Here is a 16,378-nt window from a genome sequence, read left to right as displayed (position 1 = left end):
CGTAAATCCATTCTTGCAAAGATGTTTACCCATGACCAGCTTGGTTTGTCGACGCGTGTTTGCACATTTGCTGTAGGGACACAAGTGACACTAGCTCCTTTAACCCTTGCAAATGCCCGTTCCAAGAAAGCATTGGTCTTGTCAATCCATTCTTCAGTCCACGAACTCTGATTAGAGCGGCCCGTGTACATCCACTCACGGTCATCCATCCTCTAGCATATTAGCGAGTAATATAAAAAATCACGTTGCATCTACACGTTCATATACTATCTAATAGGTGAAGATATGTCCTAATCCCACCCGAGGATGTACAGATGGGGTTAGTTTCCATGCTCTACTCCTATCCGAGACAGAATTTCGGTAGCACCTCCCCGCTGTTCTCCAAATACACATCCTGAAAGGGAGATTGTGTATCCGGAGAACAACAGGGAGATGCTGCCGAAACTCTATCACGGATCGGAGTAGAGCATGGAAACTAACAACATCTACACATCCTCGGGTTGTCCAAAAAACGTAGACAATTCGAAATAAATACGGTTATAGATATGAAAAGATCTGCATATTTCCAACCGTATCTCTTTCAAATGGGAGACGCCTAGCTAGGTTACGTGATATACGAACATGATATGGAAAGAATAGTCTTTTATGCCTCACCTTGCTGTCCTGCAAAGTGACGAGTCGAGGATGACAAGTCGTGGGGCGGCGGGAGGGCAAGGCGGAACCAGGCGGGGCAGGGAGCGGCGGCAAAAACTTGCAAGTTGATATGTGGTTGTAAGATTCAAGCAAGAAGTGTTTAGAAAAACTCTAGAGGTTTATTATCAACTTTGTGTGGGACTCATATGATAAGGAGTGTAATCAAATTGAGCATCAACATAAGAAGCCAAGCATGGATAACCAATAATGTCCATTTCCCAGATGCCATTATACAAAGTCATATGTTTTATTAGTTGATATAACAATAATGTCCATTTCCTTCAATATTTCAGGTGTAAGATAAAGGGGGAACTCCATTGCATGAAACTGTCTAGCACATTGACAAGCACACAGTTCCTAGATGCCAGATGAAAAAGGTAAGAAATTGAGCTGAGCAGCAGCCAGCAAAACATTTTAGGAAACATTCGTACGTGCAACACAACAGGGCATTAGAGCACAACAGATTCCCTTCTATGAGGTGCAACCAGGCAGCAAAATTAGTAAGTTGAGAACACTGCGACAGGTAGTCTATAAAAGTAAGTATTAGGAACCCCCTGAAGCTTACATGCCTGCAATATGTAATAGCCTAGGTTTATGTCAAATGATCATTTTTTCTGCTCCAGTGATGAGTGATTGTCTTGAATAGCTGTTTTCAGTAAACTTATTGTAAGAGTAGCTGCATAAATGTTCTGACAATGTTTTCAGTAAACTTGTTGTAAGAGTAGCTGCAGAAATAAACTTACATCTAATTTATTTATTTTTTGTGGTTTGCACATTCAGTTTTCTCATGTTTTACACATTCAGTACCTAGCAAAAGTGTGACTGGCTTTGTGTATATACCAAGTTGCATTATTCAAGTATTTTACTGATGAACTGGATATGGCTTTGTGCTGCAGCAAAGAAAATAAAACAAAATGTGTATATACCCCGTTGCATTATTCAAGTACTTTACTGGAGTAATAAACTGGATACTGCTTTGTGCTGCTGCAAAGAAAATAAAAGAAATGACCTTTTCTTATTGCTGTATCATGTCCTATAATTAATACACTGTTAAGAGTGGACAATAAAAATAGAAAAGTATACCTGGTTATTTTCTCCATATCTCTATAAAAAAACTTTCGAGGACAACGATGAATCTTCTTCTACTAGTGCAGGTCCTTAAGAGTTAAGAGTGGACATTTACTACTTTGTCTAAAGGTATGCTTCCTGGAAATATGTATGATATTGCATAAATTCTGTGTTATCCTCCCTCCTTTAATTATGCCATGGTGACTGATAGTGATATAGCTTTTGATGCTGTTTTTGGGGTCGCGTAGGTTCTGAAACTTAAGGCCGTGTCTGGTATGAACTTTGCTGGACCACACCACAGAAGAGGTCCACGGACGGGACTGAACAGGAGCTAGCTATTTCAGGACGCAGACAGGCATCACAGTGATTCGGTGAGTCATTCAGAAACAGCTTTTCACCAGCTGGCCGGTTCCTAGTCCGTTCACTCATTGTCTGTTTCTCAATTCATCAGTGATATTGCAGAAAATCCAAAAAACTTCATTACGAACAGCTGGATGTGCAGGTTCGTGTGCTAAAAAAGATGGAAGATTGCTACAGTTGTTTCAATATAGGAAGAGCTGTTAATAGAATATGTCATCTATTTACATTACTCGGGATATGGACAATGATGTATTTGAACCATTTGATTTAACATTTGTTTGAACCATCTCTTGTATGGGTTTTGTATATTTTATAAAATGCAAATTATCTGGCGTGTTTAATATTTATATGCTAGGTTGTCAAAATGTTACTGTATGTGGCCTATTGAAATGAAATGGGCTTTCTTCCAATTCAGTATGCTAGTTACAATTGAAGAGATTTATTTACAGCAAAAGGTAGATCTTCAAATGAGCTTCTCACTCAACAAAGTAAGCTATTTCCCAATCATTATCCCCCAGTCAAGCCAGCGAGGTAAATCAATACACTTGCCCCCTTGTGGCCTTGGTTAAGGTTTGAACACAAACACAGCAGGCGCGGCCAGTAAAGGACATGGGTGTATACATACACTACACCAGATAATTTTTTAAAACATAATCGAATTAGTAGGCATAACACACACTAGTAGAGAACAGACCTTTGATCCTCGGTCAAAATGGGCTCTAGTCCCAGGATTTTTTGCGCCCAGGACTAGAGATACCTTTAGTCCCGGTTGGTGGATCCAACCGGGACTAAAGGTCCCTGCCCAACGGCTACTGCGCCAGACAGAGGTGGCAGGGACTTTTAGTCCCGGTTGGAGCCACCAACCGGGACTAAATGTATACTTTTACTCCCGGTTGGTGGCTCCAACCGGGAGTAAAGGTCTACTCCCGGGCCGTGGCTGCGCCCGGGGTTGGAAAGTTACCTTTAGTCCCGGTTGGATCCATCAACCGGGACTAAATGTTCTCCCTTTATAAATCTGCCGTCTCCTCCTTCCTCCCCGAGCCCGAGCTCAGCACATTTTGAAGCTCACTGCAGTAGTGTTCTTGCTTCCTCCCTCCCTCCATTGTTCCTCCATCCATTCTTCGATTCCTCCTTCGATTTCTTCGATTCCTCCGTCGATTCTTCAGTTGTAAAGGTTACCAATCTCATACTCTCATTTTTTACCATTTTCTTATGCCATTTTGTTCACTATATATATTTATGGTTCTTTATTGTGGTATTTTTCATTTGTAAGCAATTTGAGCTCAAAATCACTTCAAGCTTGCATATTTACATGAAAGAAGGTTAAAGTATATATAAATATAAAGTTAGAAAATAGTTAGAAAATTATAGCAAATCCTTACTAGTTGAACTTGCTGACCGTGTTCGGGTTGGCGAGGATGTTCTCTGCCGAGCGGTAACGGACGTCAAGGAGGAGCTTTGATTCTACGAGGGAGAGCGACAACGGTCGTGGAAGACCGTGTTCCCTTCCTCGTAGAATCGGAGCTCTTCCTTGACCAAGTACGGTGCCGTCCGGTGGAGAAATGCTCGCCGAGCTGATCACGTAAGCAAGGTCAACTAGTACGGATGGTTATTTATTCACATGTCCCGATATCGTCGCAGTAGTCTATCAATCACCGTACCTAAACGTAGTATATATAAATAAAAACTTAGAAAATAGTTAGAAAATTATAGAAAATCCGTACTAGTTGAACTTGCGGACCGTGTTCAGCTCGGCAAGCATGTTCTCTGTCGAGCGGTAACGGACATCAAGGAGGAGCTTTGATTCTACGAGGGAGAGCGACAACGGTCGTGGGAGACCGTGTTCCCTTCCTCGTAGAATCGGAGCTCTTCCTTGACCAAGTACGGTGCCGTCCGGTGGAGAAATGCTCGCTGAGATGATCACGTAAGCAAGTTCAACTAGTACGGATGGTTATTTATTCACATGTCCCGATATCATCGCAGTAGTCTGTCAATCACCGTACTTTTTATTTTAACTTTTTATGAAATGAAAAACTTAGAAAATAGTTAGAAAATTATAGAAAATCCATACTAGTTGAACTAGCAGACCGTGTTCATTTCGGCGAGCATGTTCTCTGCCGAGCGGTAACGGACGTCAAGGAGGAGCTTTGATTCTACGAGGGAGAGCGGCAACGGTCGTGGAAGACCGTGTTCCCTTCCTCGTAGAATTGGAGCTCTTCCGTGGCCAAGTACGGTGCCGTCCGGTGGAGAAATGCTCGCCGAGATGATCACGTAAGCAAGGTCAACTAGTACGGATGGTTATTTATTCACACGTCCCGATATCGTCGTAGTAGTCTGTTATGTGTGTACATTCCCATTCTTTTGTTAATTTGCGGAAATATCATATGAATTACTTACCTGCCGCAGTAAAAGACGATAACACAATGACCATTAAAAATATCATTATTTAGAGATCTAGATAATTTTATAGTTTGTTAATTTTATTTGTTTATAAAAGGAGAAATTTATAGTGTATTAAAAAATGAGTATAGAGAGTAGATGACAACTGCTTCCGGGTCCTCGGCCTCTCATGGGTTTCCAAAGCGACTTAGGCCGGGCCTTCCTCTTATTCCATGCGGCAAGTGTCGTGATGAGACGAAGATTGTGATGGAGTACCGAGTGAAGAAGGAGGGTCCCAACAAGGATCGTATCTTCTACAAGTGTCCGGATCGCAATGTGAGTTATTTTATCGTATTTAATGATTATGGTTAGTTTATACCTATTTTCATGATGGTTGTGATTAAAGTTCTAATTTTTTGTTTTAATTTCAGTGGGATGGCAGTGGACGATGTTCAGGCTTCTACTGGGAGGAAGAGTATGTTAAACTCGTGCAAAAATATCTTGCACAACAGGCAGATACGGCGGCTAATGAGGCAGTGATCCAGCCGAAGAAGCCCAAAGATGTTGCACAATCGGGGGATCTGTCTATTTTAGTTGAGATTGGTCGCGAAATCCTTGTGCTCCTAAAATGTATTTTAGCTTTAGTTCTTTTAGTGGTAGTTGGGATTGTCTACATTGTAGCGATGCTTTCATAAATTTGTATCTTTTGTGGTGGCACGCATGTTGTATAAATAATTAATTATGATCTAGGTTTTAATATGATATTTATGTCATGTAATGCAGATGAGCCGTCATTGGATGTATAATGCTGATCGCCGCTCCCAAGAGTTCATTGACGGCGTGCATTCTTTGTTACGTGCGGCCGAGGCAAACAAATGCGACGGTTTCATGTGCTGCCCATGTGCCATATGTAAGAATACGGTGGAATATCCTTGCTCAAGGACTCTTCATTCACACTTGTTCAAGTCGGGTTTCATGCCAAACTATATTTGTTGGACAAAGCACGGAGAAACCGGTGTTGTAATGGAAGAAGGTGAAGAAGAACAATGGGACGACAATGATATTATTCCTGATGGTGCATGCTTCAATGATACTGCAATGGGAGAAGCTGAAGAAGAGGTAGCCGCAGAAGATGAGCTGGCTGATGATCTTTGTCAGGTCATTCGTGATGCACAAAGAGAATGTAAAAGTGAAAAGGAGAAGATCAAGTTCGAGCGGATGCTAGAAGATCACAAGAAATTATTGTACCCAACTTGTGATGCAGGGCAGAAAAAGTTGGGAACCACACTAGAATTGCTGCAATGGAAGGCAAAGAATGGTGTATCTGACAAGGGATTTGGAGAGTTACTAAAAATCTAAAAGAAGATGCTTCCGAAGTACAATGAATTGCCCGCCACTACCTACGAAGCAAAACAAGTTGTCTGTCCTATGGGGCTAGAAATAGAGAAGATACATGCATGTCCTAATGACTGCATCCTATACCGTGGCAAAGAGTACGAGAAATTGGATGCATGCCCGGTATGCCATGCATCGCGGTATAAGATCAGGCGAGATGACCCTAGTGATGTTGTGGGCGAATGTCCGCGTAAGAAAATCCCTGCCAAGGTTATGTGGTATGCTCCTATAATACCACGCTTGAAACGTCTGTTTAGAAACAAAGAACATGCAAAATTGTTACGATGGCACAAAGAAGACCGTAAGGTAGACAATATGTTGAGACACCCTGCTGATGGGTCCTAGTGGAGAGCAATCGACAGAGAATTCCCGAAGTTTGCAAATGACGCAAGAAACTTAAGGTTTGCTTTAAGTACAGATGGTATCAATCCTTTTGGAGAGCAGAACAGTAGTCATAGCACTTGGCCTGTTACTCTAAGTATCTACAACATTCCTCCTTAGTTATGCATGAAGCGGAAGTTCATTATGATGCCTGTGCTCATCCAAGGCCCGAAGCAACCTGGCAATGACATCGATGTGTACCTGAGACCACTTATTGACAAACTTCTCATTTTGTGGAATAAAGAAGGTGTACATGTGTGGGATGAGTACAAACAGGAATACTTTGATCTGCGAGCATTGTTGTTTGTAACAATCAATGATTGGCCTGCTCTAAGTAATCTTTCAGGACAGTCAAACAAGGGATATAATGCATGCACACACTGCTTTGGTGATATTAGAGGTGTATTCTTGAAAAAATGTCGAAAGGTCGTGTACCTTGGCCATCGTCGATTTCTTCCTGCAAATCACCCCGTAAGAAAGAAAGGCAAGCATTTTAAAGGGAAGGCAGACCACCTGACCAAGCCTCGCAACCGAACCGGTGAGGATGTACTCGATATGGTCAATGATGTGAAAGTCGTCTTTGGAAAAGGACATGGAAGCCAACCTATTCCGAAAGACGCTAACGGTCACGCACCCATGTGGAAGAAAAAGTCCATATTTTGGGACCTACCCTATTGGCAAGTCCTGGAGGTCCGTAGCTCGATCGACGTGATGCACCTGATGAAGAATCTTTGTGTGAACCTGCTAGGCTTTATGGGTGTGTATGGAAAGCCTAAGGACACATTTGAAGCACGACAGGACCTACGTTGTTTGAGAGAAAGAGACAACCTGCATCCAGAGAAGACAGATGATGGACGCCATTACTTACGTCCTGCTAGCTACACTCTAAGCAAAGAGGAGAAGGAAATCATGTTTGAATGCTTAAACAACATCAAGGTACCATCTGGATTCTCCTCGAATATAAAGGGTATTATAAATGTGCTAGAGAAGAAATTCTGTAACTTAAAGTCCCATGACTGTCACGTTCTCATGACGCAATTACTTCCAGTTGCATTAAGAGGAATTCTACCTCCAAATGTACGTCTAGCCACTGTGAAGCTATGTGCATTCCTCAATGCAATTTCTCAGAAGGCAATTGATCCAACTGATCTAGCTAAACTATAGAATGATGTGGTTCAATGTCTCGTCAGCTTTGAGTTAGTGTTCCCTCCTTCCTTCTTTGATATTATGACACACCTCCTAGTTCACCTAGTCAAGGAGATTTTCACTCTTGGTCCTATGTTCCTACACAACATGTTCCCCTTAGAGAGATTCATGGGAGTCCTAAAGAAATATGTTCACAAACGTGCTCGCCCAGAAGGAAGCATCGCCAAGGGCTATAGAACAGAAGAGGTCATTGAGTTCTGTGTTGACTTTATTCCTGACCTTGACTCGATTGGTGTTCCTGAATCGAGACATGAGGGGAGACTAAGCGGAAAGGGGACACTAGGGAGGAAAACATATATTGGTATGGATGATGATTATTTTAATAAAGCGCACTACACAGTTCTATAGAACTCCTCTTTGGTAGATCCGTATATTGAGACACACAAGGATCTCTTACGATCCGAGTTTCCAGGGAAGACTGAAGCTTGGATTACGCATAAGCACATGGAAACTTTCGGCGGTTGGTTGTGAAAAAAATGTCAAGGTGATGAGAGCATCCATGAGCAACTGTATTGATTGGCTATGCAACCATCATGGCATATCATCACATACAAAGGGTACGAGATAAATGGGAACATATTCTATATAGTAGCCCAAGATAAAAGGAGTACCAACCAAAACAGTGGTGTCCGCATAGATGCCACAGACCCGAATGGGAATAAGCAGACATATTATGGACGCATAGATGAAATATGGAAACTAGAATATGCACCTACTTTGAAGATCCCATTGTTCAAGTGCCAATGGGTCAAGGTGACTGGAGGCGGGGTAACAGTAGACAATGAGTATGGAATGACAATAGTAGACCTTAGTAATATTGGGTACAAAGACGAACCATTCGTCCTTGCCAAGGATGTGAATCAGGTGTTCTATGTCAATGATATGTCTACCAAACCAAAAAGAGGGAAAAAACGATAATGACTCAACCAAAGAGCCAAAGCGCCACATAGTTCTTTCAGGGAAAAGAGTCATCGTGGGAATTGAGGACAAGTCGGACATGTCAGAAGAATATAAAAAGGATGACCGAATTCCGCCCTTCAAAGTGAACAAAGACCCTAGCATCTTGGTAAATGATGAGGACACTCCATGGTTACAAAGCGGTCATAACCAAGGGACATACGTAAAGAAGAAGTTCACTGCTGTGCCCACTTGATGATATAGTGATTTAATATAGTGTGTGTTTGAGATATTATGTAATAATTGTGAATTCAGATGTTTATTATGTCATGTTTCAAATTAAATCAATGTTTGATTTGGTGGGATTTCTCTCTCAAAAAGGTAAATTAGGATACTGAGTGATGAAAAATTAAAATATTAACGTTAAAATGATGTGAAAATAAATTTCCTGTCCAAAACCAATAGTTTTAATAATTTTAATTAAACACTACATTTTTGCATTAACGAAATAATAAATATTAGTTACATTATGTTTTATAATTCTAACAAAAAATAAAAAAGTTAGGTTATAGATTTTTCCTATGTGCAATAAACAAAAAGAAAATTCATATTTTTAACAAAATAATTTTATGCCTTTTATTTAATTTACTATGTATTTAACAAAAACTATTGCATTTCTATTGTATTTAACAAGACTATTGCTTAAAACAGGCGGAAAACGAAACTGCAGGCCACCTTTACTCCCGGGTGGGAAGCCCACCCGGGAGTAAAGGTGGGCTGCAGTTTCGTGGCCCGCCAAAAAAAACCCTTTACTCCCGGTGCGTGTTACCAACCGGGAGTAAAGGTATACCTTTACTCCCAGTTGGTAACACGCACCGGGAGTAAAGGTACCTTTACTCCCGGTTGGTAATACGCACCAGGAGTAAAGGGTTTTTACTCCCGGTTGGTGGGTGGCACCGGGAGTAATTCTCTCTGGTATATAACCTCCAGCGCCTGGCGCAGATCGATCCGCTCGTCTTCTTCCTCGTCGAACACCGCCGCCCTCTTCTTCCTCGCACCGCGTCCGTTCGCCTTCCGTGACACCGACGCCGCCCTCTTCTTCCTCGTGCGGCCTCCACCACGCGCGCCCGTGCCCCTCCTCCATGCACGCCCATGGCCCTCCACCGTGCCCTCCTCCGTGCCCGAGGCCCTCCACCGCGCGTTGCCCCACCGCGCCCGAGGCCCTCCACACTACCGAGCTCGATCGAGGTGATATATTCGTCGATCTCTTTGTACATTCGTCCGAGCCCTCCACTGCCAAGTTATAGATCACGTCGGAAACTACAACTTTGGTGTAAGCCATGTCAACGCTCGAGGTCGATTGAAAATTCCAAATTTTGAATCACAAAATCTAGGAACTAAAAATGGATATTTGGAACTCTAAATGATTTTAAATAAAAAACATATCTTAACGCAAGTTTTGAATATTTGGATATTATATGGATAAATTAGCAAGTTTAATTAGAGTGTCAAAAACTGCATTTTATGGTACAAAAATACATTTTAAGATCACTGGGACCTGAACTCATGACAAGTTTAATTAAGGACCACCAATGAAATTACTTTAGAAATTAATTAGATCGATGTAAATCCATGGCTTGTATAATAAACATGCTATATATTATTTATAAATCCTGGTCAAATAGGAACTCAATTTTGATACCCAGTTTGTAAACTAAGAGTTTTTTAGTTTATCAAAAATATCACATGTGATGATGTTAGCAGTTTTGGTTGGACTTGCATGCATGGCTACAGACAAATGAAGGAAAACTTCAACGTTTCTTCATTTGTGAACTTTGAATATACAGATATAATATATTAATGTTGCTAAAGTAATATGAGCATTACATATTTTTTCTGGGAAGACTATCTTCAAACTTCATATCATAGCATCAGAGATCGCCTGTAGAAGAAGAAAATAAATTCTTATTATTTTGGAAATAGTAATGGTTATATGAGCAATAAGACACATATACTTACATTTCATAATGACTTATACTTACATTATTAACATAGAATTTTCTCATATGATGAATGACTACATGGTTCACATGGTACATAGGATCACAACATCACGCACCGACACCGCCCCGGCCCGCCTCACGTCATCGTCGTCAGCACACCGGCCACCGCGCCGACACGTATATATACGTCATTTGTATTCATATGCATTTCGTCCATGCGTTTCTATGTATACGGCGGAGCACCGCCGCCCTCGTTCACCCATGTGTGCAGACATATATACGGCGGAGTGGAGCACCGCCACTCTTGTCACACCGCCCTTTCTCGTGGCCTAGTTGATCAACATTCGTATTATCGTTATCGTTAATGCTAAACAATCACACCAGGGCGAACCGCGCTGTTGATGTCACCGACGTGGTTCGCCCTAGTCACCGACACAATTTGCCCTCGGCCGTTTATGTATAGCCCTAATTCGCCCTAGTACCGACGTAGTTCATCCTAGTGTGGCGAATTGCGTCCGTGACCGAGGGGTAAGATTTAATAATGCATATTGTTCGTAGATTTTACGCATGTAATAAGCAAAGATTTGACGTACTATATATTGGTTTTGTTTTTTGAAGCTAGATGGCCGACCCGAGAAATATGGATGAGGAGGAGTTGATGATGAATTTGATCAACACTAGCACTCAAGTTGCCGGCGATGATGGTGCTAAAAATAACGTGCATGAGGATGCAGATGACGGGAGTCAGTACTTAGCTCTTGAACAAAATGAGCAACAACATATTGGCCAAGTATATATTTTTTATTATTAGCTACATATATTATCATATGTCTTATGTGTGCTCATGACATTAAAAATAATGTTTATGTTTTGTAGCCCTCTGGATCGACATCAACAACTACAATGAAGAGTAAAAATGTTCGAGGTCCCAAAAGCCATTGGAGGGTCGCTTCATCATCTCGGAGTTCAATGTGGATACAGGAGAACCGGGGGGGGGGGGGGGGCGAATAAAATGAAATTTGTGCACCACTGTGGTTACCTTGTACGGGACCGGCTCCCGATTAGTACCCGTGAATGGAAGAAGAAGACCAATGCTCCTCATATCAGTTTTGTCTCCGATCATGACAAGGCGTTAATTTGGAATGATGTCTTGGTACATTTCACGCTCCAAACAGATGGTTATGATGATATAATAGATGGTGATGAATTGAAGGAGCGAGTTAGGGATTGGGCAATGAAGAAGATGGCCACCCAGTTTCAGACTTGGAAGAAACACCTATACACGACGTATGTCAAGAAGAACATAGCACCAGATTTTACTGTCCCAGGCCCGATCTCAAAGCAGAGACCCTATTGGGATGAGTTTGTACAGTACAAGACTTTGGAAGAGGGTGTGAGTCGGGTGATAAAGAACCAACGTAATGCCCAACAGAAGACATACTACCATACCTTGGGATCAGGTGGCTACCCGACTGCCATTAAGAAGTGGAACAAAATGGAAGCAGACCTTCTTGCCAAGGGTATCAGACCAGAATCACTCGAGTGGGGAGAACGTGCAAAGAATTGGTTTTTTGGTCATGGGGGAACACTAGACCAAGAGACAGGGAAGTGCGTTTATGGCACAAGACTGCAAGAAGCAGTAGAAAGATTGTTTTATGCTCAGAGAGCTACTGCTAGTGGTGCGTTCAGGCCCAACAGAGAGAAGGATGAGCTGACATACGCCATCGGGACTATTGAACATGGTGGCCGAACTAGAGGCAAAGGAAGTGTCTCGTGGGAGCATGGATTCCCTCAGGACAGACCTTCCTACAGAAGTCACCAGAGAAAGAAGGAAGAAGAGGCACAGCGGCTCCAGAGGTTGGAGGAAGCGGTGCATGAAGCACAGGAGTGGGAAAAAAACCTTGAAGCGAGAATGCAGGAGGAAATCAGAAGGCAAGTGCAAATAGCAGTGAGTGCAAGCAAGCAGGCATCAGAGCCAGGAATCAACATTAGCCAATCTGTTCAGTTGAAAAGCAGCTGCGCTTCCACGGAGATACCAAATCAAGGGGACACAGGACTGCGCTTCCCTGTGGATGACGTCACTGAACCTTGTACAATGTGTGAGCTACACATTCCGAAGGAGAATTCCACAATCAAGGTGGCTATTGGTCTTGTTAATCCTATTGACCGAACCAAGACACCAAGGATTCATGGGAATATAATCCAAGAAGGATATGCTACCATCTCGGTAGATAAAGCTGAAAAAGGTTTTAGTGATTTGCCTCTTGACATTCCTGGAGGTGATGGCGAGAAGACTCTAGGAGAAGCGGAGAAGACATTCATTCTATGGCGCAAGCGCTACATCATCATTCCAGGGATGTCGGCTCCACCTCCTCCTGAACTACCTCACCATAGGTACGTGCGGATGAAAACACTACATCATTAATTTGTATTGGCTTAAATAATTAAGCGGATGAAAACACTACATCATTAATTTGTATTGGCTTAAATAATTAATAATCTACTCATAATAATATGTCATTCCTTTTTTGGTAGCAGATCCTCCCCCAACCTAAATCCAATTGTTCAATCGCCAGATCATCATAGTGCTCTGTACGATGACATTGTATTGGAAGACGAGGTTGCATCCACGCCATCTCCAAGGAGGTCTCCAATGTCGCAGCCGCCACCTCCAAGGAGGTCTCCAACGCCGCTGCCAACACCTCCAAGGAGGTCTCCAATGCCTCCCCCGCCCCCGCCTACCAAGAAGCCTAGCAAGAGGCCAGCCCCTCAAACGAAGAACTAGTCCCCGCCTGCAAAGAAAGCCACCGTGAAACCAAGGGCTATTCCCAAAATAATATCTGAAGAGAAGGAAGAAGGAACTGATGCATATAAAAAAGACATGTCTAGATTCTATGACAAACTTAAAATGAATCAAGAAGCAAGGAGAAACCCAAAGAAACCGTACTTCTTCGTAGCTCCAGATATTCTAAGAAAAAAGGTGACTTCTTACCAGCAACAACAGCGGGAATCTCGTAAGCCGTCCAAATTAACGTTATCAGACTATGACCGCACTCTCACCAAGTCAATTGAGGCGGCACAGAAAAAGAAGCGGGCAGGGAAAGGAGTTGTCCAACTCGGACAACAAGCGCACCAATCAATCCCCCCGCTAGTTGTTGGTAATGAATATGGTTCGAATTTAGGATTAATGCATCAGGCAAACATACCTCCGAATGTCGATTTGGATCACCTTGGTGAATTTCTTGATGAGACTGGTCTCGACCTTTACCAGATGTTTGGTGATGGAAACATTGAGAGTGCGGCGGAGGTTGATATTTGGAAGAAAAAATTTGTACTAGGCCAGAGTATATACAACCCTCAAGCCTTATCTGATCTGGGGACGCAAATGTACCTGCTAAACAAGTGGTACATGCAAGCGTCTACTAGTGGAGACTTCTGCGTTGGTGTCAGAATTAGAGACGAACATTGGTTTCGTGGCGATGATGTTATGTATGTTGACTTTGCAGAATTTCATCAACTATGCCACCTGACCTCTCTGGACAAAGTTATCATTAGCTGCTATTGCCTATAAGTAATAATTCTTTCGATCTATTATTAAACTCATCATATGTGTGTATATGCATATAAATTATCCTAACAAGTACTATATATATGCAGATTTACAATGACAGAGCTCAGAAAGGAAGGCTGCAATGAAATTGGTTTTGTTGATCCCCATATAGTATTCGAAGACCCAATTACTCCAAAGACTAATTGGAAGTCTGAGTCAGAGAGTAACCTCATGAACTTCTTAGTGAACCAACGCCACAAGAAGGATATACTCTTTCCCTATAACTTCAAGTGAGTGTTAATCATGTCAATCATAGCCTTAATGGCTCATATGTTGATTCTAGTTAATTACTGAGTGTTACGCGTTATATCCTATAAACACATGCAGCAATCACTGGATATTGATGGACATCGATCTGGTGAAAAGTCACTTGATAATCTATGACTCGATGAGAAAACCACAACAAGACTACCAAGATATGATAGATATTATCCAGAGGTAATTTCAGGATCTCTAGCAACTATATATACACACAAACATGATGATTAACTATATCTGATGACGTGGTAAATTTTTTATTGGGCAGTGTTTGGAAAACCTTTATTGAGAAGCAACACATGGAAAAATGCAAAGCGCCACTGAATGTAATCCCTTTGAAAGTAAGTCCTGTGAATCACATCATCTTTATTAATTAAACATATAGCTTTCACCGGATCACCAAATTGGATGACAAATCTTTTTCTCGTAAAGTGGTGTCTGAGACAGGAATAGGGGAACAACTACTGTGGTTACTATGTTTGCAAGTTTATCAAGGTGCTCTCCCAAAGAACTACTATAGAGAGACTCAAAGTACGTTAAAAATACACTATATATTCATTTAATTATTATTATTGATTGTGTTACTATGTCTTTATATATATATATGTACATATATTAATTTATTTTCCTTTAATTCAAACCTGTAGACTCGATGGTTGGAGGAAAAGGTCATACGGCAAGACCAAATCAAAGCAATTCAAGAGTCTATGGCCAGATTTTTTAATGAGCAGGTCATCGATTCCAAGGGCGAGTTCTACTTCGACCCAACACTGCCATTGAAGCCAAGCTAGAGGATGAGAGGAAACTTGTTATGTCACAACAACTATAATGCAATCTTTTGTAATATATGCACATGAAATAATATAATGTAAAATACACATATGCATGCATGCATGTAAATATATATATGATGCATGCATGCATATATATATATATTTCTATGCTTGAATTATGTGATTTAATACGTTCATTGTGCTTGAACCGAAACATACTATATGCGCGTATAAATGTATAATTAGCAGCGTACAATACGACTTCGAAAACCTATTTTGAAAAGAAAACAAAAAAATGAAAAGAAAAGAAAAAAGAAAAAAACCTTTAGTCCCGGTTCGTATTACCAACCGGGACTAAAGGTGCCGGCCATCGTGGCATGTCAGGAGGCACCTTTAGTCCCGGTTGGTGTTACCCACCGGGACTAAAGGTCCTCCTTTAGTCCCGGTTCCTGACCCAGGACTAAAGGACCCCCCTTTAGTCCCGGATGCTTGCTCCTGGGTGGGGAACCGGGACTAGATGGGGTTCCCCACCGGGAGTAAAGCTCGGTTCTCTACCAGTGACATGTATACTCCTATAATTATATCAGATCCGAATACAAATAGGTTAAGCTAGGGTTTGGATGCACAGTTTCGCGTAGCAGGAAGGGAAGAGAAGGGGTGGGCGTACTCGTCGCTGGCGAAGGGCCCGAAGAAGACCTGGCGAAGGGCGGCGGCGGCGGTCGTCCAGTCGTCGCCACGAGAGATAGCTTCGCACGCGGGGCGCCGGGGGCGGGACGCGCCGGTGGCGGGGCGGGGCACCGAGGGCTGGCAGCGCTGGGGGTGGGACGCGCTGGGGACGGGCGGCACCGGTGGCGGGGCGGGGCGCCGAGGGCAGGCAGCGCTGGGGGCGGGAAGCGCTGGGGCGGGTGGCGCCGGGGGCGGGGCAGCGATGCCGCGCCGGTGGCGGGGCGCGGTGGGGCGGGGGTTGGCGGCGTGCGGTTGCGTGTTGTGTGCGCGAGGGTGAGGGTGAGGGCCGAGGGTGCTAACCACTGGGGTATATGAAGGAGTATGCCGAGTGCCAGGATCTGGGACACTCGGCATTTGTTTTTTTGAAGAAGTATGCTGAGTGCCAAGATCCGGGGCACTCGGCATTATTTTTTTTATGTTCCATTACGTCCAGATATTGTGCAGTGGGCCGGTCGACGAAGTTGCCGAGTGTCCCCTATATGACACTCGGCAACTGTTCTTTTCTCCGAGTGTTAGCTACAAAACACTCGGCAAAATAAATCGATATTTCATGCTCCACTGTCCTCCTTCATAGCGTATTCTACTAAATTTGTTACGATATAATTTAAAAATACATTGTCAAATTCACT

The 16,378-nt window shown here is 42.7% G+C and overlaps 1 protein-coding gene and 1 long non-coding RNA gene across 2 annotated transcripts; one reads left to right on the top strand and one right to left on the bottom strand.

Annotated features, from left to right (window-relative positions):
- Positions 1-2,007: 2,007 nt before the first annotated feature.
- Positions 2,008-2,468, top strand: LOC136530945 (uncharacterized). Its single transcript, XR_010777915.1, has 2 exons — positions 2,008-2,132; positions 2,213-2,468. It is a non-coding gene; the product is annotated as an uncharacterized lncRNA (long non-coding RNA).
- Positions 2,469-15,632: 13,164 nt separating this feature from the next.
- LOC136530944 (uncharacterized) lies at positions 15,633-16,103 on the bottom strand. The gene has a single exon (XM_066523656.1). It carries the CDS (start codon positions 16,101-16,103, stop codon positions 15,633-15,635), a length of 471 nt encoding a protein of 156 aa, XP_066379753.1.
- Between the last annotated feature and the right edge of the window lie 275 nt (positions 16,104-16,378).

Source organism: Miscanthus floridulus, unplaced genomic scaffold (assembly GCF_019320115.1).
Source record: "Miscanthus floridulus cultivar M001 unplaced genomic scaffold, ASM1932011v1 fs_238_4_5, whole genome shotgun sequence".
Classification (NCBI taxonomy): Eukaryota; Viridiplantae; Streptophyta; class Magnoliopsida; order Poales; family Poaceae; genus Miscanthus; species Miscanthus floridulus.
The sequence above is the reverse complement of the archived record's forward strand: the minus strand, read 5'-3'. Positions and strand labels throughout refer to the sequence as shown.

Bases quoted from the DNA above. Each gene is read 5' to 3' on its own strand.
- LOC136530944 (XM_066523656.1), bottom strand. From the start codon at position 16,103: ATGCCGAGTGTCCCAGATCCTGGCACTCGGCATACTCCTTCATATACC.